This window comes from Hipposideros armiger, unplaced genomic scaffold (assembly GCF_001890085.2).
Source record: "Hipposideros armiger isolate ML-2016 unplaced genomic scaffold, ASM189008v1 scaffold_1465, whole genome shotgun sequence".
In the NCBI taxonomy this organism is placed as follows: domain Eukaryota; kingdom Metazoa; phylum Chordata; class Mammalia; order Chiroptera; family Hipposideridae; genus Hipposideros; species Hipposideros armiger.
This window is the reverse complement of record NW_017732815.1, coordinates 1-27,301: the sequence shown is the minus strand read 5'-3', so window position 1 is coordinate 27,301 and position 27,301 is coordinate 1. Positions and strand designations below refer to the sequence as shown.

At 37.5% G+C, this 27,301-nt stretch overlaps 1 protein-coding gene across 1 annotated transcript in view; it reads right to left on the bottom strand.

The window, feature by feature from the left end:
- Positions 1-26,525, bottom strand: part of LOC109377589 (dynein heavy chain 7, axonemal-like) — a gene marked incomplete at its 5' end in the record, with an annotated part of 115,723 nt that extends 89,198 nt beyond the window's left edge. The window contains 12 exons of the mRNA XM_019633989.1: positions 2,807-2,952; positions 3,498-3,645; positions 4,615-4,856; positions 9,012-9,152; positions 9,795-9,884; positions 11,696-11,827; positions 13,138-13,314; positions 13,672-13,752; positions 14,204-14,366; positions 16,062-16,195; positions 20,726-20,920; positions 26,364-26,525. Of these exons, the coding sequence (XP_019489534.1) occupies positions 2,807-2,952; positions 3,498-3,645; positions 4,615-4,856; positions 9,012-9,152; positions 9,795-9,884; positions 11,696-11,827; positions 13,138-13,314; positions 13,672-13,752; positions 14,204-14,366; positions 16,062-16,195; positions 20,726-20,920; positions 26,364-26,525 (1,811 nt within the window). The remainder of the gene's footprint in view (positions 1-2,806; positions 2,953-3,497; positions 3,646-4,614; positions 4,857-9,011; positions 9,153-9,794; positions 9,885-11,695; positions 11,828-13,137; positions 13,315-13,671; positions 13,753-14,203; positions 14,367-16,061; positions 16,196-20,725; positions 20,921-26,363) is intronic.
- Between the last annotated feature and the right edge of the window lie 776 nt (positions 26,526-27,301).

Genomic DNA, 27,301 nt, shown 5'->3' with positions numbered 1-27,301 from the left:
TTACAATATTCTATTAGTTTCAGGTCCACATCATAGTTATTCAACATTTATATACCTAAGGAAATGATCACCATAGTAAGTCTAGCAACCATCTGACACTGTACCATGCTATCACAATATTATTGACTATATTCCCTATGTTGTACATTATATCCTCATGACTTATTTGTTTTATACCTGAATTCTTATTCTCATTCTCCTTTTTGCCATTTTAAATTTGCAACTATAGTTGACATTCAATATTATTTTATATTAATTTCAGGTGTACAGCATTGTGGTTAGACATTTATATAATTTAAGAAGTGATCCCCCAACTAGTGCTCACCCGGCACTATACATAGTTATTACCATATTATTGACTATATTCCCTATGCTTTACTTTATATTCCCCATGACTATTTTGTAACTACCAATTTGTACTTCCTAATGTCTTCACCTTTTTCACCCTGTCCCCCAGCCCTCCTCCAATCTATCACTCTGATAAATCTAGTATCTATCTGACCTTATAGTTATTGCAATATTATTGCTTATATTCCTATGCTATACCCTACATCCCTATGACTACTTTGTAACAACCAATTTGTATTTCTTTTTTTTTTTTAAGATTGTTATTGGGGAATTGGGGGAAGGGGAACAGACAAGTTTCTATCCTTTTGTTCTTCAGTCTAGTTGTGGATGATGTTGCTTCACTGGCCCAAACTGGCACCATCATTGCGCTTTTCCCAGGTGAGGCAGATCAGTCGCCGGCTTCTGGACAGCTGCTCACAGCAGCTGCTGGCCGCTCCCGCTGGCTGCTGGCTACACACCATAGCCCATGGCAAGCCACTGCAGCAGGGGATGCAGCCTACCCTGACGCTGGCGACTCACGGCAGCCCAGCTCCAGGTTGAGCTGTTGTTCAGCATCTTAGCTGTGGAGGGCAGTGTCACTGGCCCTCATATGTGGGATCCGAACCGGGGCTCTCTGGCGTCCCAAGCCAGCTCTTAACCAATGCGCCACTCGGTTGGCCCCCAATTTGTATTTCTTAATCCCTTACCTTTTTCATGCACACCCAACCCCACTCCCATATGGCCAGCCCCACTGCAGCCTATGTCATCACTGGCAACTCACGGCAGCCCAGCTCCAGGTCAAGCTGTTGCTCACCATCTTAGCTGTAGAGGGTGCAGTGTCACTGGCCCTCATGTGGGATTTGAACCGGGGCCCTGCTGCTCAGAGCTGGCACCCCAATCCAACTCTTAACCAATGTACCACTCATCCGGCCCCCTCTGCCCATTTTTTAACTGGATAGTTTGTTTTTTTGTTTTTGATTTGTATGAGTTCTTTATATATTTTGGACATTAACCCTTTATCGGAGGTGTTGTTCGTGAATACCCTCCTCTTATTCAGTTGGTTGCCTCTTTGTTTTGTTCACAGTTTCGTTTGCTGTGCAGGAGCTTTTTAATTTGATATAGTCCCATTCATTTATTTTTACTTTTACTTCCCTTGCCTTTGAGGTCAAATTCATAAAATCCTCTCTGAACCCAATGTCCATTAAGTTTAGTAACTACACTTTCTTCAATGCAGTTTATTGTTTCAGGTTTTATATTTAGGTCTTTGATCCATTTTGAGTTAATTTTGCAACATGATGACAGATAGCAGTCTAATTTCATTCTTTTGCATGTAGCTTTCCAATTTTCCCAGCACCATTTGTTGAAGATGCTTTTCTCCATTGTATGTTTTTGGCTCCTTAGTTGAAAATTATTTCCCCATATATATGTGGGCTTATTTCTGGGTTCTCAGTTCTGTTCCATTGGTCTGTGTGTCTGTTTTTCTGCCAATACCATGTTTTTTTATTATTGTTGCTTTATAGAATAAGTTGAAGTTAAAATTAGATAACAACGTGACTAAATAACCATTTATAGGAAACTATTTCTCAGATGAGAGTAATTTCCCAAGTTTTTCAAGGTAATATAAATGAAAAGATAACAATAAAACCATTTGTTAAGTTCATATAGTATCACACTATTGATGATAGCAATTAAATAAGATATCCACAAAATTGCACAAATTATCAAGCTATATAGTATGTTGAAAATGGATAGAAATACCTAGTTAAATTAAATACACTAAACAGCCATAAGCTGGAAACATCCCAGGTGTCCTTCAATAGAGAATGCATAAACAGTGATATATTTATAAAATGGAATACTATTCAGCAACAAAAAATAGGAACATTATGTATGCTGTGTGGAAGAAGCCTTGCACAAAAGAGCACATACAATATGATCAGTTTATATGAAGTTCTAGAATAGGCAAAACTAACCTATGGTGGAAAATAATCAGAATAATAATTTCCTACATTGGGGTGAGGGTGGGGATTTACTGGGAAGAGACATAAGAGAATTTCCTTGGAGTTACTCATGTTCTGTATCTTGACAGAGGTTTGGGTTGCACAAGTGTATACTTTTGTATACACTTTTACAAGAACTCATGGAATGGTGTTCTTAAATTTTGTGTATTTCATTGTATGTACATTTTACCTCAAAAGGAAACAAGCAAACAAATATTTAATTTTAATTAATGCTATGCATGCTGAAGTATTGGGGGGAAGTATATCCATGTCTGCAACTTATGTTGAAATGCATAAAAAAGAATGAGTTGATGAGTAAATAGAGGGATGAATAAATACTTGATACAGCAGGAGAATAATAAAATGTTAATCTCAGGATCTAGGATGTGGTAGCTTTATGGGTGCTTACTTTATATTTCTTCCAACTTTAAAAACTTTCAAATAAAGTCATTGAAATAAATATACTTTATGTTCCTTACCAACGCCTGGAGTTATTAACAATCACTCCATTATCTATGGAGAAAGCATCTGTTGGTAATCCAGCAATATTCCAAGCTCTAATTTTTATGGGATCACCCAGAGTCTTACTCAGTGAGAACTCCTCTGAACATGGGATTTTTTTCTCCTGTAAGAAATAAACAAATAGCTGATGTTTTCTTTCATCTTGCTGATTGAAATATTTTAAATATTAAAATATTGATTTGTCATTAGATATCATTTAATAACTCTAAGGAACAGGAAAAAAAAAACCTGAATTGCAAGTTGGACTATCACAGGGATATAAAGTACAGCATAGGGAATATAGTCAATAATATTATAATAACTATGTATGGTTTCAAGTGGGCACTACACTTACTTTATATCACTTTATAAGTTACATAAATCTCTAACCATTATGCTGTACACCTGAAACTAATATTGAATGCAACTGTAATTGAAAAATAAAAACATTTTTAAAATAAAGTAAAAAATAAAATATATTAGAAAAAGAAACAAAAGAAAGTTGGACTATAGAATATTTTACTTATCAAACAAGAATAAAAAAAAATAAAGACCCCATATTTTCAGTTATTTCTTCCCTTCTTTATCCTTATTATCTTTCCCCCCAAAATACTCCAACACACACTGTGACTGCTCTAAAAAGAAAATTATGAAATATAAAACCATTACCTTGCACAACATGCTCCAACTTTCTGTACATGTTTGTCGAAAACCAGAAGTGAAAGCACCAAGGTAGGCTATTACTCCTGCTGATACTAAGACATCACCAGTCAAATTTTCATATGCTATCTGAAGGTCATCTGCAGCTTGAGACCACCTGTGAGATAAACCAAAGGCAAAATACCTCAGAGAATGATGGAAGACAGTAATTGAAAGAGCAGGGAGCTTGTAGTCCAAATACTATAACAAATAGATCCTTTCTAGCTCTAACATGCTATAATACATATCTATGTTATACGAATGACAATCCACCTTTCATTATTAGAATGTTAGGCATTTTTTTACAAGGCCGGGGCGTTTCAGAATAAGCAAAAACAAAAACAAAAAACACCAGCAATTTGTCTAATAATTTTCTTCGGGCTAATTTGGTCTAGTGGCTCTGCTGTTTGGTTCAGTATTTATTGTTAGTCTGTAAAACGTAGAAACATTTGCAACTCATTATCTAAAATTACATTTAAGTTGTATAAAAGCTGATATACTATTGATAGGGCTGATGTTTTTTCTATTTAAAGAAACTTTTACAATAAAAACACATTCCGAAACCATCTAATCTGTACTATAAAGCCAAAGGCATATTACCTTATCATGCTATTCATTCAACAGATATAATCAATAAATGAGATAGGTCCTAGCCAGTATAAATAGATTTGAATAAAACTTTGTTGGCTTTGTTAGACATCAAGCCAACTATATCTTCTTTGAAACAAATTTCAACAAAGTAAGCCATACATCCATTACATACAACTGTTACAAAAAAATTTTGACATACATTACATATAAAATTGGAAAGAATTGTACAATGATCATCCACATACTCACCATTTAGATTAAAAATGATCATTTGCCTTATTTGCTTCTCTCTCTCTTAAACATTTGAAAGCAACTTGGAAAAAAAACATCCTTAGCATTGATATTCTTTTTGGAGAAGCCTGGCCAGGTGCCTTGTAGAATGTTCCACTTTTTCAACCAGCCATTTTCATATCAGTAATCATAATAAATACCCAAAGAAAGTCACATAATCAAGCCCAACATTCTTAAATATTGTTCAAATTAGCAGAAATCTGACCTTGATTTTTCTCCACCTAGTCCTCCAATTAGTTTTGAGGCTCTTTCAAGTTTCTTAGCACAAAGTTCCACCTGGTCTTCTAAACGAGCCTTTTCCTCAGTCTTCTCAGTAAATATTTTTTGTAAATTTTCCAAATGATGTTCAACATCTTCCAATTCTGCTCTCTTCTGATTCAAAAGCTCCATTGTCTCAGCTAAGGACTTCTGAGCTTCTGTTAAGCGGGCTTTCTTAGGAGCCACTACCTGTTTGGGAACCATATATGCAGCTGTGAGGTGTACTCTGTAAAACTGACATCTATATAATTTTTTATAAATATTATGAATTAAAAATGTTTATTATTATACCTACACTTATTACTTATAATAATAAATTATACAAAACAAGCATTTCACCTTAAGTTTTACATACTTTTATATACAGATAAATTAAAATATATTTATATGTCTTATAAAATATAGAAATTCTGAACTAGCAAACTGTCATCTATAAAACAGATAAATTATTCTGGACTAACAAAAAGTTATAATATGTAGCAAAAATGGTACAACAATATAGCAAAATGTCTCAAAGTAAGAAGAAGTTGCCATTCAACTCTTGTCAAAAAAAAAAAAGAGAACATGAAAGCACTCACTTAGTGCATGGCCTAAAGGAAGCGCTCAGAGAAGGTCGCCAGGATTATCATAACCTAGCTATGGCAGGGCCCCATTTTCTGTCTCCAAGTGGTTACTTGGTCATTTATGGGTAACAATCAGGAGGTAGGGGTTATGCAAGTTGCTCCATTAAGGGGAAAAAGTGGCTTGAATCCAACCAGTCCCTGTGCTCCTGGAGCTGCGTCATCTTCTCAGACACCATGGTTGCCCACTGTGGGCATCTTTTTAAGTGGAGGCCCTGAGATTAGCTAGCTCTGCCACCCTTAGTGTTATCTGGGAGAGGAATAAAGCTTGGCCCTCCTGCCAAGTTTTACTAAAGTGAGGATGGTTTTACGTGGTACCCTCTTTCCCTGGGTGCCTCTAGTTTTACCAGTCTCCCTGTCCTCCCCCTTCCACCACCATCCTGCCAGCTACAATGAAGGTAATTCAAAGTTCTTGACCAAAGAGGCGTGAAATCTCCAAGCAGATGTAACCTGGTCCAGGATAGCTATTCCCTCACACCGCATGAGAGCAGGGACCCACAGTGCAGGGTAAGGATGGAGGGCACCTCTCAGGTCTCTTCTCTTCCTCTTCCACTTCTTCCTCTTCCTCTTCCCTTCCCTTCCCCTCCCTCTCCCCCTCCCTTCTCTCCTCTCTCTCTCTCTCTCTCTCTCTCTCTCTCTCTCTCTCTCTCTCTCTCTCCCCCCCCCTCCCTCTCTCTCTCTGTTTCTCTCTCTCTCCACTTCCTTTCAATCCCTCAGTCTAGTGCCTTTAGCCCCTCTCTCAGGAAAGTCCACTCTTTCCCATAAGACAAAAAGGTTCTGAGTCCCCTCCTGGAACCTGGAGCCTCCGGTTTGAGGCAGATGACCTTTTTTGGGCCTCAGCACCAGGAAAGGGGGTGGGGCTCAAGTTCCAGTAGTTGGAGGGAGGGCACCAGCTCTACACCTGCCACATCTGCCACCTGCCCAGTAGGGCTGCAGGCTGGTCCTCATGAGTCTAGAAGCAGCACATGGAGCCAGGCCAGCATCACCCCTCTCTGGGAGATGTCACATTTTGCAATGTGGAAAGAATATTTTCTTCATTCTCTTTGTGAAATAAAACTCCAGCATTATTGGGCTAAGAAGCACTTGAGTCTTCCCTGGACCTGGCTTTGGCTCTAAGTGAGAACACATTGGCTGAAATGGTACTGTATCTGCTTGCCATCTGGCTGGGTGGCCCAGCTTATGTTAAATTATATGCTTTTTATTCCACAAAGCTATTCGTAGTTAATGGGTTTTCAGTTTTTCCCCTCCACTATTATTAATGACAATCTGTCACTAACTTACAGTCCGTATACTGAGCAAGTCTAGGAAAGATGAAAAGTCATCTTTGTCCGTCAGTAATGTAGAAGAAAAAAATAGTAATAAAAAGTAAATAAAAAATAAAAAAAGAGAACATGTAACAGGAATTATAAATGTTTAAAAGACATGAATGTGCTTTTTTTTATTGTTGTTTTGTTTTATTTTTTTGGCATTTCCAAGTCTGTGATCTTCCCAGTCAGCTGAGACATACATCTGCCTTGGAGTGTTTAAGAGTGATAGAAACACAAAGAAAAAGAAAGGCTGGATGTTTAGTTTTCAAAATTCAAAATTGAATTTTACTCAACTCATCTTGATAGTGCACACTTTAAGAGAAAAAGGATGTTCTAAAGTTCTCATTTTATTATGCTCATTAGTATATCAAGAACAGGATTTGCAACTTTATCATTGAGTGTACTATAAGCTTTTGGTAGAAGATGACCAATGAGAGTATTTGCCAGTTTGAAAGAAGACAGACCTAAGTCTTCTGCCATTAATGAAGGTGAAGGCAAAGAGGGAAGAGGGTGGCAAGGTATCAGACATTGAATGTCCCACTTTCTCTACCCTGGGCTGAAATCCTGAAGGAAGGAATATGTTAAATACAGAGGATGCCAAAAAAAGTATACACATTTTAAGAAAGGAAAGCTTTATTAAAATTGTAATACTCAATATATACCAATAACAAAAGATGAATACAAGTCACATTTGACTTCTGGAACTACAAGAGATGCTCAAAGCGGTTACCATCAGCATCCAGACACGTCTGATTACGGCGAACTACTGCTTGAGCAACGTTGACCAAAGTGTCCGCTTTATACATTTTTTTGGCACACTCGGTAGATAGAAAGCAGGAAGCTCCACTTTCTGCTTCTGACTTTGGAGGAAACATTTCTGGATACCTCCTTTCAACCCTTCCATAACAACATAGGGAAGCTGCATCAGAATTAAAATGACAGTGTGGAAGTGTAGAATGGGGAGTCAGGGAAGAACCTGAATGTCTTGGCTTATCTGCTTTATAGAAAGGATCCAGAAGATTCCACATGCCTTGTGGGACATGTGGAAATTAGCTAAGTTGAGAGCTCATAGACCTGTTATGAGACTACTGTGGGGAGGGACAAGATATTCAATGGAAGGACATCCCAGAGAAAATTTATTTTATTTCTTTAACAGGTATAGACATGTCTGTTTCCCTAGGGCTCACAATCAGAGTCCCTACCTCTCCACAGGCACATGTACCTTATTAGGAATATCTTCCCAATTGTTACAGCCTGATCATTCATTCTATACTTTATTGTTCTTTTTTTTTTATTTTAAGATTTTATTGGGAATTGGGGGAGGGGAACAGTGCTGGGGAATCGGGGAACGGACAAATTGTTGTCCTTTTGTTCTTTGGTCTAGTTGTGGCGGACGTTGCTTCACTGGCCCATGTTGGTATTATCATTGCACTCTTCCCGGGTGAGGCAGATCGGTTGCTGGCCTCTGGATGGCTGCTCACAGCGGCTCTTGGCAGCTCACACCGGCTGCCAGCCGCTCACACTGTCTGCTGGCCACACATGGTAGCTTATGGCAGCTGACTGCAGCAGGGGCTGCAGCCTATGCCGTCACCGGTGACTCACGGCAGCCCAGCTCCAGGTTGAGCTGATGTTCACCATCTTAGTTGTAGAGGGCAGTGTCACTAACCTCATGTGGGATCCAAACCGGGGCCCTGCTGCTCAGAGCTGGCGTCCCAAGCCAGCTCTTAACCAACGTGCCACTTGGCCAGCCCATATATTCTATTGTTATAAACACATGCTAACATGTATTTTGATCTACCTTTTAATTAATAGTTCCTGCTTCCCTGGGTAGAATTCTACAAGCTACAGAAGGTAAGGCCAGTGTTTCCCTGGTCCTTTGCAAAATGCTCTTAACTATTCTCTGGTCTCCCAGGAATTTGGCCCCAGTGGGTACTCCAAAAAGGTTCCCGCTCAATGCATGTCATCGCTTCAGGGGATTCTTCCATCCTCTACCTCTTAATCCTACTGGATCTTCTTACTTCTGACCCTTTCAATCAATTTTTAAATCTGCCACTTTGCCCTTGGTATTCTGAATTTTCCTTTGCTTCTGTCCTCTCCTCATCAAATTCTAATTCTCTTTTGCCCTGGGTCCCTATATAGATAGATAGATAGATAGATAGATAGATAGATAGATAGATAGATAGATAGATAGATGAGTCTGGCCAATTCCAGTGATAATCCCTGCTCCCATAGCACTACCACTAGCAAGTATTCTCTTCATCCACTAGATACTTAGTCAATACCTGATGTTTATACTGCAGCAGGACAAAGTTTTTCTGGTTGTACTTTTAGAAAAGCCTTAACTAGTAAATATATGCATAGATTTTAATTTCTAGGAGTATTTCAATAGAAAATGAATTTGCTGATCCTTAAAATACCTTTGCAACTCTGTCATATACTTCCATAGCCATGATCCATTTACACAGACCCTCAGCTGCAGAAGAAGCTTTAGCAACCTTAGGAGGGTCAAATTCAGGGTTTGTTAAGTATTCACCACGAATCTTCTGCATAACAGTCACCTAAACAACAAAGATTTAGATCTGAAAATTTCAACATATATCGCACAATCATAAGTTGAAAAAATAATCATACATAGTAAAAAAAAATTATATAAAAAAGTTATGTTGTCTTTAAAAACCAAAGTCAGTACTTTAAGATAATTTTAAAATAAGCATAATTGTAGCAGAAACACAAGTTATACATGAGCAAAATATGCAAACTTATTACAGATATTGAAGCAAAATGTTTCTTCTAAAAAAAGGCTTGCAGATTGAGAAAACATGGAAACAAGGGAAAAGAACAATTAAATATTAATAAATAAATAAAACTGTATGGAAAAGCATGCATTACACTTCTTATCTCACATAAATTTGTATATAATTTATTAATAAACTATTATAAGAAGACAGAGAACTCTTTTATGTCAATAATACACTCAAACAGTAATTTATTAAGTGACTTTCAATGGTCTGAAAGAGGAATGGGTCTACGCATTATGAGAATTCATAATATGGTCATCAATAAATAGAGTATTCCTTTATTTATTATTTTAATTCCAAAATAAAGTATCTTGCTATGTTTTATATAATATTACATAATGTTAAAGATCTTATGCATCTTGGCAAAGTTACATTTACAGAAAAAAATCTAATGAAACTCACTGGAATATTGTCCTTGTCATATTCTCTCAAATCTCTTAAGAAATTCATATCTCCCAGAAGTTTTTTGCTGGGTCCCCAGTAATCAAATACCTATAAATAAAATGTATGGAATCTTATTAAATGTACAATTAAAGATGCTTGCTATAAAATTTTTCTTCTTGAAGTTTAAGATATATTTTCCAGAGAAACTATATACTTTCAAACTATCAACTTACATCTTCTTGGAAACGAAGACACTCCTCTCCCTGAGAACATGTTTTACATATCAAATATTTAAAATATGAACATGAACTTATATATTAAATTTATTATAAAAAAGTAAATATTGAAAGAAAAATTTTATGATTATTTCTCTTTAAAAAACAAGAAAAGCAACTAGCATAAACACCATCACAATTTCATATAAGAAAAAATATTTTTATTATTTCAACTTTTATTTTTCTTTATTCTTAACTCTTTCAAACCAGAAAGGTAGTGTGCTACAGACTGAAAATTTGTGTTTTCCCTTCCCGTTCTTCAAGTTCATATGTTAAAAACTAATCCCCAACGTAATAGTATTTGGAGGCGGGGTCTTTGGGTGGTGATTAGGTCATGAATGAGATTAGTAACCTTTTAAAAGAGACCTCACAGAGCTCCCTCTCTCTTCTGCCTTGTGAGGACACAGAAAAAAAAAAGACAGTAGTCTATAAGCCAGGAAGCGAACTCTTACCAGACACGGAATTTACTGGAACCTTGACTTGGACTTCCCAGGCTCCAGAACTATGAGAAATAAATTTCTATTGTTTATAAGCCACCCTGTGTATGTAATTTGTTATAGCAGCCCAAATGGACTAAGACAGGTAGCAAACATTTTTCTTATAAACAACCTCCTCACCAACCTAGGCTCCCCAAGTGAAAAAAAGAAGAGAAAGCAGATATACAAAGATTACACATTGATATGTCAGTTAAAAGATAAAGCACATACTTGTGCTAGTGAAAGTTGTCAAATAATTAGCTAATCATTCTTTTTCCTTCTTCCAGAAGCCTGATAGTGGTGTGTGTGTGGTGTGTGTGTGTGTGTGTGTGTGTGTGTGTGTGTGTGTAAATGAGAATAACTTGGTAAGGAAAGAGCCTATTCATTTTCTTCATTATCTCAATGAATAATAGAATGACCAAAAAAAATCCCAATTTTCCAATTCAGAGATTCAAACCCAGGTATTGTAAAACCTGAAAAGAAAATAAGTGTATAACTTTAGTTTAGGATGGATGTTATGCCTTCCTTTTTAGCCTTGAATAATAATTATATATAACAGCTAATATTTATTGTGAGCTTACTATTTATGAGGCTTTATACATAGAGCTTTATATGTATTAACTAATCTAATCCTCACATTAACTTTGTGAGGCAGGTACTATATAATAACCCTCTTTTTTACAGAGTTCCACAGGTGTTAAGCATCTTGCCCAACATCACACTGCTAGCAGGATTGGGATTTCTGAAGACAGGTGTTCTGGCTCCAGAGCACATGATTTTAACAACTTCATTATACTGTAACAAAGCAGAATTTTTGAATGCTCAGAAGCAACACCTATGTGATTATATATCACACTCATGAGACTCCTAGCTGGAAAAGTATAGGAATCTCAGTGTTCATTTTGTCCCTATGATAGTGGGAAATCCTGCATAGACAGAAATGGAGAGGGAATCAATTGGAACCATATTTTTCTGGTGCTATACTGCCTTAGCTTTACCCCAGAATAAATATAGACAGTGTTTTATGTAGTTTATCCTGAGCCCATTCAATATGGAAAACAATGTTTCCTTCCTAGAGTGGGTACTGTTGATATTTAATTTGATAATAGTTGCTTTAAAGTGTTCTATACATTCGTGAATATGATTTAAAATTGTGTCTAGTTATTACCTTGCCTCCAGTTCCTGAAGGATCTGAAATTTTTTCTGGTTTTATATCTTTCATGACACAAATAGCAGCCATAACTAGTTTAACACCAGATGGAGGATTCTTCATTGATTTCACAATTGTAATGTCAGCTGGCTATATCAAAAGAAAACAGGATATCTTCAGAATAGTTTATTTCTAAATAATGAATTTTTAAAGTAATGTTGGAGATAAGCTGTGGGGTTCTGGGAATAGTTCTCCCACAATGAGGCCGAAAGCTACCCACAATGAGACAGACGATGAAAAGAAGTACACAGAGACCTGAGAGTGGAGGGACTTTTGCCCTATGCAAAGACCTCAAGGGTCGTCCACATCTTCCTTTTACTGAGGGAGACAGACATAGCCCTATATTGAATTTGCATAGCAAGTGGATGTGTGGGGTAAGCAATCAGTACATAGGGAACTTCCCTGTTCCATCCTGACTCCTGCTACGTCTCTATTATCTATCTTCGGCCTGCGCACGTACTGTTCCTTTCCTAGCTAGTCCTTGAGCCGTTGCCAGCTGCCTTCGGCTGACATGTACCCAAGTTGCTATCCTGCTCTGACCTTTCAGAGCAGGTGCCCTACAATATTGCAATACAGTGCTGTGTCCCTACAACAAGCATTGATTTTCATTTGAAATTGTAATTGATTTTTGCTTTGCATGGTTATGAAAAAATTAATAAAAGAGAATTGAGCACAGATTAAGGCCAATGATTCTCTAAGATTGTGGAGATCATAGATCCTTGTAAGAATATGAAGACAGCTATGAACCCTCCAGAAAATATGTTTTTGCACATAAACACAAAATTGAATTTAATCACATACCAATTAAGAAAGAAGGCAAAAAATGGGGACTGGGATTCCCTAGTCAACAAAAGCTATCTATCTCTCCTGCTCTGTTTGGTGAGGTTGTTCTGGTCTTGCCTAAAGACCCCGTAAAAAGTTATGTACAGCACAGTGCAATTCAGGCAAATGTCTTACATCTCTGTATGGGAAATGATCTGTAAGTTTTTCTATACATGCATGTTCAGGAGGCTGCAAAAGGGTAGCTTCACACTCTATTTGACATATGCCTCCTTGTCCATGTACAGAACCACTTTGGCCTCTTGGAAACTGTTCCATTTTCATTGGAATAATCTGAATGAAAACTGTATTGGTTTGTCAGAAAAGTCATGACATATTTTTTCTATGTTTTTCATTGCAAAAATACGTCATGACTTTTCCAACAACCCAATAAATAATATATGAAAAGCAAAAGTATAAGACTGTATATCAAAAAGGAACTGTTAAGAGTTAAGTTTCATTTGACTGGACAAAAACAATATAATACCATGCACTGAAATAGAATTATACCTAATTAACGAAGGACCTGCACACAATTTTTCTTTGTTGATGAAACACAGGTCGCTAACTCAAACACTTGCCTTTAGTGTATCCAGTGCAGACAGAGCTGCTTCCAAGGCAGGAATCGCTTCAGCTAGGTCACTTTCACACTCATTTTTCAGAAGTTGGGCTTCTTCAGCCTTTCCACTGGCTATCTCTTCATCTAGTTTCACAAACTTTCTTTTTGCTTCCACTTGAGCAGACTCTATCTCAATAATCTAAAGAAAAGAAAGAAAAAATAAAGACATTTCCTCAAATATCCTATTGCTTTCTCCATCCTAGAGCCAAAAGAATGTTTGAAAAGAGGGAATCCAACATGCCATGTTTTAAGCATAGACAAGCCAAAGGTAAAATGAGGAGAAAAGCAAATACATGTGACCTATGTGGTAATGGGCTTCCTACCTCCCTTCAAAAAAACAGAAACCACATGGCACCTGAAAAGATGGCCAATCAATAGAAAAGGGTAAAGTCCCTAATATCCAATGGCAAAAATGGGGACTTATTTTCAAGGCTAATTTTACACATTTCAATTGTCTTCTTACATCAATCCAAAAAAGAAGTTCAGGATACTCTACCTGCATCATATGTGCATTTTCAATTTTAGCTTCCTCCAATTTGGGCTGTAATTGAACAAGCTCCATTTTCATTTCACCAACCTAAATAGACAGTTCATTATTAAGTTTTCATAGCTACAATAGCTTACAAAAGCCAAGCACAGAAAATTGAAACTTAAATGTATCATAAGGTATTGAGGCCAGAAAATTTTAACTTTTTCTTCCAGGTCTTTACACGATAAACATAATCATAAGAGTGGTCAGTTTTCTTCACAAAAGACTTCATCTTCCTTGAGTATATGACAGGGCAGTGGGTGAATGCAGTTGCCATAGTAGAAATGCAGATAAAAAAGAAGGTAACAGCTTGGGTATCCCTATTATACTATGTGCATGGTATACAGTGCATATGAACCACCCAAAACTCTGTTGCTTATATTGAGCTAATGTTAATAAGTATTACTAGCACTTGAATCATTTTTTAAAACCCCAAGCTTATATTTAACCAGCTATTTCATATTATATATTATCATTTTGAGCAGCTCATGAAATTTACCTGAGACTCAGCAAAAGCTAATTTGTCAAGCCCATTCACATATCGTTGTTTTGCTTTCATGACAGCTTGTCGCCTCGTAGTCAAAAGCTGTCGAAATGAGGCAATAAGTTCAAGATAAGAGGTAGCAGTAACATAGTTATGCCGTCTTAACTCTTGCAAGAACCTAAAATAGAGGCAGATGACATTTCTTACTGTAAGTAATGGGCTTCACAAAGTAAGAGGTAAATCCAACACCACATTAACAACAAACATTTAAGAATAAAGGTTAATTTTATTTAGAGGCTGCTGAGTACTTGAACTTCATAAAATTCTAGAATTCTACACATAACCACATCCTAATTTCTTGTCTGCAAAATATTCAAATGGCAATGATATATTTAAGAATTATACATCAACAAAGATGTGTATCAAAGATGAACTACAGCAAGAAAGATATAAGCCTTTTTACTTGTTTCATAAGTCGGGGGATCTAACCATGTGAGGGACACAAGATATTGTGTAAGCTAGGGGAGTATGGTAGGAAAGAGAACTTCAAATAGGATAGCAAGGATGAGTCATCATTCCTTGTACAAATGTGTCACATGTCAGCTAAATAGTGTATGGCCAGAAGTATGACACTACTACACATACACATGGAAACAATGGAAAAAGCAATGATGTTTCATGGTGAGTATGAAGGTTAGATCCCACTGGTTGGTATAACTCTCCAAGCCAACCACGCTAGCTGGCTGTATGACTTTCATTATGCAGGCAATATACTATATTATATAGTGTATGAGCACTTGGGTTTATGTGCCTTTGAAATGAGGGTCTCAGAGATTAACAGGGGTAAAACATACTTTTGAAGTATCCATAGCCCACAAACAAGCTCCCCTTATCTGAGAACTTCCATCCAGTGCTCCAGGAGCAATGTTTCTTCTATGAAACTTGCCACCCTAACCATAGCTGATCAGACTAGGGTTGGACCCTAGACACAAATGAGGCTAATCACATTTTGGAACCAATTTGGAATTGGGAGCTGTAATTGTAAGAAGTAAACTTGAAAATTGACAGGCAGCTAGTTTCCTCCATATGCACTGGGAAGTAGAAAATTCAGTCCGAAAAGAGAAAGAAGAAAGCAGATGCCCAGACAGAAACAGGAATGAGAAACAGAGAAAAGGCATTTCTTAATTTATAATGGCTTTCTAATCCCTGCTTGTGATTACTTCTGCGATCCAGCTGTATTCTTTCCCTTAATCTTTGTGACACACCTCTGTATCTTTATGATAAATCCCCCTTTTTGTTAAAGCTAGATCAAGTAGCTTCTATTAATTGCAAGCTTAGGGTCTTAACTAATAATGAGAGAGAGAGAGATCTAGAAAAACATAGAAATTCTATCAAAATTTTGAGCTTCCACAGAGAGACATGTTTTAAAATATAAGGCATTATAAGAAAAGATGAAATAGTGCCATTTGCAACAACATGGATGGATCTTGAGATTATTATGCTAAGTGAACTAAATCACACAGAAAAAGTCGAGAACCATATGACTTCACTGATATGTGGTATATAAAACTGAAAGCAACAAACGAACAAAACAAACAAAGAAAGAAACAAAAATTCATAGACACAGACAATAGTTTAGTGATTACTGGAGGGTAAGGGGGGTTGGTAGATGAGGTAAATGGGGTCAAATAGGTGGTGATGAAAGAAGAACTGACTCTCGGTAGTGAATACACAATGTGATATATAGATGATGTATTACAGAATTGTACATTTGAAACCTATGTAATTTTACTAACCATTGTCAACCCAATAAAATTTAATTTAAAAAAATATATAAGGCATTATTGTAATTTAAAATTTTATTAATATTAACCTTTCTGAAAGATCCATAATAGAAGTGTGAAAGTGTTTGCAGACTGGAACTATCTCTCGTCGTTCAACCTCAGTAAGCTCCAGGGTTTCTAAGAATTTCACAGCTACAAGTTCAAGGGCATCTTCAGGCCATGGCTAAAGATAAGAAAAAAAAACTTAGGAAATTAAAGATGAGTAGTCCTACTCCAACTATAGAAGTTAAGTGTCTTCCTATGCAAGAAGAATTCGGGGTTGAAAAAATTAAACCTTAATGGGGAAAAAGGAATTAGGGGGGCTGAGGTCACAAATAAATCTATGAAAGATCTAATAGATATGTTTATATACTAAAATTAAAGAAGAGACAATATAAAGAAAAGGTCAATAATATTTTACATATTAGGTATACTGCTTTCCTAACTCTTCCACTTAAATGACTAGTCATCTCAAATTTAGCATGACAGTAGCAGAGGCTGCCTACCCAATATCTATCAGTCCCACTTCCCTAGGACTCCAATTTTAGTCTAGATAATAATATGCCTAGCTAAAAGATTACATTTCCTAGACTCCCTTGCAATTCAGTGGATAAAGATGTAGTTGTTAGGTAGGGATTTCAGGGAAGGCTCTTAAAGGGTTACATTGAGCTGGCATGTGTCCTTTTTGCCCTATTTTCCATTATTCTACTTCTTGCCTAAAACACAGATGTAAAAGTTGGAGCTCCAGTATCCACCTTAGACCATAAGGTGACTTTGAGGATGAAAACAACATGCTAAGGATATGTAAAGCAGAAAGAACTTGGGATTCTGATGACTTCGTTAAGCCACCAAAGCCCTAGTCTGCTTACCTTCAGATTTTTTTCTATATGAGAGGGAAAATCCTTATGTCTTTAGTTTGGGTTTCTGTTACTAGTAGTCCATCACAATTACTAACACTAAAAGCTGAACTCTTGATTTTCTTCCCCACAAATTCACTTCTTTTCCAGTCTCCCGTGTCTCAGTGAAATGGTTCGTTTTCCTGGAATATGCCAAGTGTGTTCCTGTCTCTGGGCCTTTGGGCTTGCTGTTCCCTCTAACTGAACCCTCCTTACCTGGAACTCCCTGTAGTTCACTCCCTTACATCTCTGCTCAAATGCCAACTTGCCAGCAAGGTCTTCCCAGAGCACTCTTTCTAAAACTGCATTCCTTCCCTCATTACACTTTCCCTTATCCTGAGTTTTTTTCTTACTACTTACCAACACCTGATATATATTTATTTTTTCATTTGTTTATTTTTTGTATGCCCTTCCCACTGAAATGTAAAATCCATGAAAGCAAGGACTTTGTTTTTCTCACCACTGTTATCTTCAATACCTAAAACAGAACTTGTCAATAAATATTTGAAATGTTTATTCAGTGAAATAATTTGTCAAGTAATTAATCTTCACTTTATTAGAATATTTTCCAAATTTCCTTTCATTTAGATTCAACAAGATGCTTATAAGTTTTTTCCTTTGTAGCAGATAATATGCATTTTTAAGATCAATTGTTTCAGTGTCTGACCCTCCTCCTGGTAAAATTCATACTTTTTGGATCAAGCACTCCACTAATCAAAAACTTTTAGGCACATATTGCCAATGTATGCATATTTATTAATAGATTATACTCATGTGCTATTATTGTACAAATATATTTATAAGCCTTAAAAGAGGCTTCTAAAGATTTATTATTAAGATCAGTGAATTTTTGTAAAAGGCCAGAATATAACATATATCATAGAAAATATTACGAAAGTTTATCTTTGTGTTCTGGGTGCTTCATTTTTTAATGACCTTGCTAATCAAGAAGGTTTAATACTATCTACAGCAGTTAAAATGTTTATGGCTAAAGTGGCAGTCTTACTGTGTCTTCAAACAAAGGAGATATATCATCATATATAATCACATATAATATGTCCAGAAGTAGGGTATTTCTGGGGTTGCTTAATTTAGAAGCTCTACCATGTCACTGAGGATCTAGCTTGTTCCATCTTTTTACTCTCCCATTCTCCATGCATTTTATTTCATGCTTGGGCTTGTCTCATAATGGTGACAAGCTGACTACTGCAGCTGACATTACATCCTTAAGCAACAAGGTTGAAAGACAGAAAAGGCCCTTTCCCTAACATGTAACTCCTTATATAGCAAAGAAAACCAAAAACCAAAAAACTTTTCCTCAAAGCAGTCTTTAACTAAGGACCTACTGGGAAGGACTGGGTCATGAATAGGTTCATATATAAACCAATTTATAGTAAGAAGCATGAGAACACCAATATTGATTTATGCCAACCAGGAATCAATCCCTGTATACACAGCTACATAAGGGGTGATATCCCAAACAAAATAAAAATTCTGTCAGCAAGGATGGAGTGAGTAGAAAATGACTGTTGATAGGTAACCAATAATATCCCCCATGCATAATAAGCTGATATTGCAAGGCATACTATACCCTGGGATAAGGTTTATTATTTAAACAGTTGATATAACCCCGTATTCCAAATAGCCTTCTGAAATTTGTTTTCACCAACATCTTGTCAGATCTTGTTAAGTAGTCATTGTTTTTGCCTCATAAAATGGTTGACACAGAACTCAAGCTAGCTCATGCTAGTTTATGCCATTTTCTTGCTGTCCACTTATAATTGCATTATATCCTCAATTTTCATTTTATTGTAAGAATCCCTCAGGGTACCTTGCATACCATCTATGACACATGGCCATACAAACTGAGTAAGGATGTCAATGTTAATCCATACAAAATATTTCATACAAAAATGAATATTCCAGTAAAATTCCTTCCCTTTTTCTTTGAATTGTTTTGGCACCCCTGGTAAGTGTAAACCCTACTTTGGAGACTAGAGATACACCTCAAAAGTCAGTGCCTTCCTGATGTGTAACACGTAGTGGTTTACACGCACTTCCTGAGTTCCCCAGACCCAGGCCCCAAACAACACCATCAGCTTCTCTGACACAAGTTCTATATCCGCACTGCTTCACTGTAAAATCTTTATTCCACTCTGTTATCTACTTACTCTCCCTTATCTACTTGCAACTCCCAGTTCCTTCTTTATAAATTTTCCCCAACAAGTAAGAATTACTTATAATAGAATAGAAATTCTCGTGGTTATGAAAAAGATATCCAAAAGTAGTAGAATTGTACTTATAAGATTTCACAAAAGAAAAACTATGGTTGGACAGGCTTTGTTTATTTGGTTTTGGTTTTTGGTTACTTAATGGGAGCAATATTAAGATATGGTTTGCATAAAGCAAAACTGTTTCACACAGTTTTTATTGTTGTATAAACACTAATACATCCACTAGCTGAAACATATGTGCAACCCTCAAAAGGGCAGAATTAGTTTTTTAAACATGCAATTGATAAATATGCAAAAGAGAATAAAACAAATTAGTATCAGAAATCTATTTCTAAAAGAAATTATCCAGGGTCAATCTATAGTGCACATTCTATTGGGCATAAAACAATTAAATAGAAGGTGCCATGAGCTATTGTTTTCAATTCATAAATAATTGTCTTATTCAGACAGTAACAATTTGCCTTAAGGTTAAATGAGGTGGCAGCCTTCATCATTTGGTGTTGGGACGACTGAAATTGCCACTCAGTTGGTCTTCTTGTCTCTTGTTTTAACCCCACTCCAAATCATTCACCATACAGTATTTTTCCCCTAAAATACAGATTAGCTAAATATATGTTAATCCCTATGCAACATCTTTGGTATAAAACCAAATTCCTAGGCATATTTGCAAATTCCTTTATAATCTGTCACCAACTCAAAGCTCCAATTTAACTCCTGCTGCCCTCATTACCAGTCAGCTATACCAAACTATTTACAGTTGCCCACTGTTTTATCTTTGCACATAGTATCCCCATGTGATGGTTAATTTTATGTGCCAACTTGACTATGTGCCACAGGGTACCCATATATTTGGTCAAACATTACTCTGGGTGTTTCTGTGAGGTGTGTTTTTGGATGAGTTTAATATTTAAATCAACAGACTGAGTAAAGCAGATTGCTCTCCCTAAACTAAGTGGGCCTCATCCAATCAGTTGAAGGCCTGAAAAGAAGAAAAAGGCTGTTCCTCCCATGAGTAAGGGGAATTCCTTCTGCTTGACTGGGACATCAGTTTTTTCCTGACTTTGAACTTGAACTGAAATATCAGCTCTTCCTGGTGTCAAGCCTGCTGGCATTCAAACTGGAAATACACCATCAAATATCCTGGGTCTCCACCTAGCAAACTTGTCTGCCTCCATAATCATGTGAGCCAATTCCTTATCACACACACATACACGCATACCTTTACATACATACATATATATATATATATATATATATATATATATATATATATATATAAAACAATGCATTCTGTTGGTTGCTAATATACCCCTCCTATATAAAATTAATTCATTTTCATACTTCAGAGATTCACTGTCTTAAGTACACCTTTTACACACCAAGATTATGGCCTTTTTATATAACTGTGACTATTCATTTGCTGATTGTCTTTTCTGTCTTCCAGTCTAGAGTGTAACTCCTTGTGGGGTTCATGTAGTCTTATCAGTCCCTGGTGCCAAGCACTATGCATATTAATGAAGCTTGAATAAAATTTCAGTAAAATTCCAAAAGATTTACTTGCCTTCCTCCCCCCAAATTACAAACCTGAAACCAGTCAATGGTACAGCAATTGATGAGTGATGGGAACTGTCTCAAGCGATTTCGAAAGGCATCTCCAATAGGGCTAAAGGCCACTACAACATGAAGATTATCTTTGCAGCGATTCACAAAGAAAGCAAACAGAGCTAAGGGACTAAGTTCATCATGTTTACTGCCAGCCTGAGCTATAGGACGAACACCCTAGGGAATATCAGAAAATAGAAACCTGGTAAATAAAAATAGATAAGCTGATGATGAAATTAGTAGACATTGGAATATTAAGAACTTTTATTACTCCCCTTGTAAATATCTTTATATTTTTGTTTTTATATCAATAGAATGGCTTTGATACAGCTTGTACTTAGAAGACTTCTTCCAACTCCTTAATTTTATAATTTAAAAACAGATATCTGCCAAGAATTTAACTTATAATGATACTCATAAAAAGTCCACTATGATACATTCAACATTGTTTTTAAGAGGAAACAATCTAAACAACTAAAGCATCCAGTTAAAAACATTATAAAATATAAAACATCCATACATTTTAATTTTATTCAACCATTAAAAATAATGAGGTGTATCAACATATGTGCTATGACAAGATCAGCAGGACAAAATAAGTGAAAAAAAAAAACAAATTGTGCAACAGTATGTATAATATGATCCTCTTTGTTAAATGAAAAAATATATATGTGCATATGTGTGAGTACATACGCACCTTTTTATGGAAGCAATCACAAAGAACTATTAGTAGTGGTTACTTTTGGTGAGAGGAAATTAAAGGAGAGTGTGAGAAGGAGACTTTCACTTTATTTTGGACATTTTTCTTGGCTTATATCATTCTTTTCTTCTTTACCTACATCAGAGGGTTGTTGAGGGATCAAATGAGTTATGACATGTGTACACTTAGAATAGTTCTTACCACATAGGTAAGTGCCTATTAGCTTTTATTTTATATCCTACCTTTGTCCTTGTTCAGAGCACAAAAGATTTCATAGTCAAGTATCTTATAAATAGATTTAAAAGTTTTTCGATATAAGGAGTGGTTACAATGATCACATAATTCCTATTGTCACTACAATAAATTTATTTCTAGAAGAATTCTCTACTATAGATATGCTCTGCTTTATGTGATAGCTATAGTCATGGAAAATTATAAATTGGCTTTATATATGTATTCTGACACTAATTCTCAAATTATGATTATTATGATTGGTGTCAGTTTATAAAATTATGTTCAGGTGGTCTACCTGCATTAAATATGAGTTAATAGTGGGACATTCATATAGGGAAAAATAATACATGGTTGTAACTGTAGAAGAAGAGTTCAAGAAAGGGTCAAGGGCCGGCCGAGTGGCACGATGGTTAAGAACTGGCTTGGGACACCAGAGGGACCCGGTTCAGATCCCACATATGAGGGCCAGTGACACTGCCCTCTACAGCTAAGATGCTGAACAACAGCTCAACCTGGAGCTGGGCTGNCAAAAAGACAGCAACTTGTCTGTTCCCCTTCCCCCAATTCCCCAGTGCTGTTCCCATCCCCCAATTCCCCAATAAAAATCTTTAAAAAAACAAACAAACTAGGAAAGCTAGCTTTTAAAGAAATATTATCTAATCATAATCATGTGAGTTTTATCATTATTTTTATAGTGTTTCTTTTTGTAATTATTATATAAAACTAATAGAAAAATATAATATAAATAAACAGATTTAACTTATTGACATAAGTATCACTAGATTTAAAAGTCATATTCAAATACACAATGTGTGAGGCTGTTTTCAAATATGAAACGTTAGATTTTCCAAAATACTAATTATATGCCAGGGATATTACAAAAACCCTTACATACACCATATAATTTAATCATAACAACCTATGAAATAGGTGGTATTATCCGAATTTTACAAATGAAGAATAGAGAACATTAGCAAGATGACAGACTAGTAAGCTCCAGACCCTCTGTCTCCCATGAAAACACCAAATTAGCAATGTACAGAACAAAATATCTTTGCAAGAATGCTAGAAACTAATTAAGAGGCTAAGCACCCCCCATGAGTACATAAAAAAGAGAAAGGACAATACAAGGAAGGTAAGAGAATTCATTACATTTTTCTCACCTTGCTCCTCCTCTCACCCAGCATAGAATAACACAGTCAGGAAAATACCACCAATTCCTGACTCCTCCCTTAGGACAAAAGAAATAAAGTGGAACTAGCATCCAGTATTCTGGCTTGTCTGAGGGCTACCTAAGGCACTGCTTTCTATCTTGACTGATTCAGGGCACTGATGGGAAAAATGGCCTAGTTTAGAAATGAGGTTGGAGGTTCGGAAAAAAATGGCGGCAGTGAGGTGGGCTCCCTTAGTTCTCCCCTGGAAAGCATAGCAATTTGAGCAGCTGGAGCGCAGCAAACAAACCTCTACCAAGCACGCTGAGCAGCGAAGGGACTCCCATGCTGAGTACTTAAAGATGGGCAGACAGGGCGAGTGGGGGAAGAGGGAGGCGAGGCGCATGGAGGCACAGATCACACCAGCGGCTGCTGAGGCTCGGGGCCTCAGAGAGCAGATCGGAGCATTCCCGCAGCTCGCTCCCTGCACCTGCAGCCTGCGCTAAGGCAGAAACCTCAGGCCGGGCGCCAAGCAGAATGGAGAGAGGAGGGCGTGAGCAGAGGCACAGTCCGTCGGAGCCCGCGACTGCGGAGCTGTGGGAATTCAGGACAAGGCGAAGTGGTTTGCAGCGCCAAGGCAGGCTCAACCTCTGGGCTGACCGTTGCGGGGAGTGCAACAGGAGCCCCAGGACGCTCAGTTTCGGAAACAGAAATCTCAAACCAGCAAGCAGGAGAAGAGGGAAGCAAGAAGCGTGGAGGTGCAGCCCACACCTCACAGCTGTGGAGACAGGAGCTGCTTTGCCAGGGGGTGCTCCTGGAGAGCAGCAGGGGCTCTGCGGAGCGTTGGAGGGGGCTTTTTTCTTTTTCCTATTTGTTTTTCCTCTTTTTTCCCCTTTTCTCTCAGATAGGAAAAATAAACTGCAAAGATAAGTGCACACCCCCATCCTCCCTCAGAAACCTTGGCCCCCTCCCTGCCACAGCCTGAGGCTGACTCCTGAAGAAAGGAGTAAGTCAGAACAAAGGTGCTTCCACTCCCTGGGGGTTGAGTAATTTATATGAGAAGAGGCTGCAGGTGGGAGCTACTAAACACGTTGTACCCACCCCCACCTCTTCTGGGCAGCTTGGGAAGCAGAACAACTTTGGCTGCTGAGACACAGGAAGGCCTACCAGCAGCTCTGAAATCTCCACCCCCTACCCGCCAACAGCCCCAGTGGCAGGAGTACCTGAAGACGCACATCCAGTCCTCTGGCTGCGCAGAAATCAGAGTGCCTCTGGACAGGCAGGAGCAGAAATAACACTGACTTTGTAAAAAAAACTACCAATCACACCTCATAATGCTACTCATCTAAAATAGACGTGCATTACCAAGCTCACTCTAGGTGCCAGGCGGCTGGCTCTGCCCCCACAAGACACNCCAGCAGCCAACGTGAGCGGCCCTCAAGCCGCTGTGAGCGGCCATCCAGAAGCTGGCGACTGATCTGCCTCACCCGGGAAGAGCGCAATGATGATGCCAACTTGGGCCAGTGAAGCAACGTCCTCCACAACTAGACTGAAGAACAAAACAACAACACCTTGTCTGTTTCCCTTCCCCCAATTCCCCAGCACTGTTCCTATCCCCCCAATTCCCCAATAAAAATCTGAAAAGAAAAAAAAAAGGTCAAGATGGCAATATAAATATAGGGCTTATTTACATAGAAATAATGGTTAATGCTTGTAGAGTAGATAAGCTGTCTGTGAGGCACACACATGCTTTGGGAGCAGGAATGATTCAGGAATGTAAAAAAAAAGTAGTTACTGAAGGAATAATTAGGGAGACAGGATACAAACTGGGTGAAATTTTACAGCAGTCAAGAAAAAGCAGAGTTTAAAAGAAGGAATCATTAATTATGTAAAATATGAATGAGAATTTTAAAAAGGAACTGAGAAATACCACTAAATGTGGTAAATAAGAAGTCACCACTAAATTGAAAAAGACGTTGCAATAACTTAATTCTGCAAGGAGTACAAATGGAACAGTGGAAAAAGTAGTCTGGAAACGTAGGCCAGAGGCTGGAACTCTGATGAAGTAAGACAGATGTACTGAGTCTATAAGATGTGCCCTCTAGGCAGTGCCAGAGCCAAGCTATAGAGAAAGGTCAGTTATCAGGAGTGAAGTTTAAAGTAAAATCTTCATCAGAGGGAGATAAGCAAAGTCCAAGACAAGATCTTCAAAGTGGGATGCACAGGATTGTGTACAGTGTGGACAGAAAATAACAGAACTTTCTATATTACCTTGTATATTTAAAAAATCAATAATATAGCAAGTAGAAACAGGGATGCATTTCAGTACCCCTGAGTTCTGACCATGGCTATTTCCTTGGAGATAAACTGATATGGTGTCCCTAGGCTTGGGTGGAATGTGAAGAAAAAAAGTTCTTCAGGCCACTTTTGGATCATAGCATAAAATAGTAGTGAAGCACTGGAAAAGTTTTGCAGCAAAGTGATGAGAAGGAAAGACAAGCAATAGCTAACGTGAGCAGAAAAGCCTAGCAAAGCTAAGGAAATTCCACTCCCCAAAAGGTGACTATTCCTTGAATGGGACTATGGGGGGGGGTGTGAGTTTATCCTATCAATTAGGAGAATCACCATTCTTCAACAGCCTTGGCTACATCCTTGACGTTACCCAGATAAAAGCAGACAACTTGGGATCATTTCCCTCCCCCCCCCTCCAGCCCCACCCCAGGCTACAAACTGGTAATGTGCCATTTACTGAGGGCTTTTTAAGTGCCTGACACTCCGTAAATTCTTTGTTTCATTTGATCCTCAGACCTTACAACAACCCTACGCAGGAGGAGCTATTATGTGTATATGTTATTTCCATTCCATACAAGAGAAAAGCAGGGTGATTGAACTACTAGGGTCAATCCATTTTACTCCAGATGTTATCACTGGAGGCTGGAATAAAGCATCCAGATGTGAGTGATATATTCTGTGGGTAAAAGTAGTTGTCGCAAAGAGAAAGGGGCAAAAATTACTAACAGAGGTCTTGTATGGGAATATCTTAGAAATGGGGGTCAAAGGACAGTACATCTGAAGTAGTGGGTGCTTCAAATTGTGGTTTTTTGTCAATTAAATCACAAAGCATGACACTCGGATATGTTAGAATAGTTAAGACAAGTAGCTTTTGAAAAATTTTAACCAGTGGTAAACTATTAAAACTAATCAAGTAGTGCTTTAAAGCTATGTTTTCTCAGATCACTGTAAGCGTGACTTAATTTGACATCCGTAATCACTCATAAAATATGCTACATAAGATCAAACTGATGAAACAAACTGCCATCATTATGAAATAAGAAATTATACAATAAAAATTCTGTCTCATAACTGTAGTAGAGACAATTTAAAATTCATCAAAAAATATACTAAAATAATATACTTTCAGTTTTTAATTACCAAAACCCTCTGCACAAGCTATATTTATCCTGAAGAGCAGAGAAAATGTTTCAAGATAAGAAAATTTCTGTGCTGGGAGAAGCACTCCCTAAAAAGCATTTACCTCCATCACTTCTTGTTTCTCATCTGCTGCAAAAATGTTAGGTACTTCTCCAGTATTGAGCACACTGTCAATATCCTCTAGAAAAGCTTCCTCTTTAATCTGAGTGTCCGTGATTAAAAAGACTGTCTTCTGGCCCTTCATGCCAACATTCCTTAGTAGGACCTTAAAATAAAAATGTACTTATAAGCAGAATATGGTAGACATTTATTGGTTTCCCCCCCCCTTTCCCCTTCTTTTGATAACAATGTCTCAATTTTATATTATAGTAGTACTTCTCCCCATTTCTGGAGGGGATGTCAATCAGGGCCTCCATTTTGCTCATCTCCTGGGTAGGAGACCCCAACTGGTCAGAGTTTCCCAAGCCCCTAGACATAGTCATTGATTCAGAGGAAGGCATATGACTTAAGTGGGTCCAATCACAGTTTTCTGGGACTAAGAGGGACTTGAAAAGAGAATCTTTGTCATTCTAAGGTGGTGGAGGATATAAATGCCAGTAATTTAGAACTACTAGGGGCCAACCGGATAGCCACATAGAATGCGTCTGCTGGAGAAGGAAGCCAAATGGAAGAGAGTAGATCCAGGAGGCAGAAAGAGTAATTACTGAGGACTTAATTTAAGCCTTAAATTCAGCCTTGTCAAAAGTCTCTCTACCTTTGGACTCTTCAGTCAAGTAAGACAACTCTGTCTTTTGCTTAAGCTAGTTTGAGCTGTTTTTTGTTTTGTTTTGTTTTGTTTTGGGTTCTTTTCGTCAATTGCAACCAAAGAGTCCCAACTATACAAAGATATGGACTCAGTGATATGCTGGAGCTGATTTATTTAGGGTGGTAGAACTGATTGTGAAAATTTCACGGAACTTGTGAGCAGACTGTTCAACACAGCCAGCATTAAAAATTCAATTATATAGGGGCCGGCTGAGTGGCTCAGTTGGTTAAGAGCTC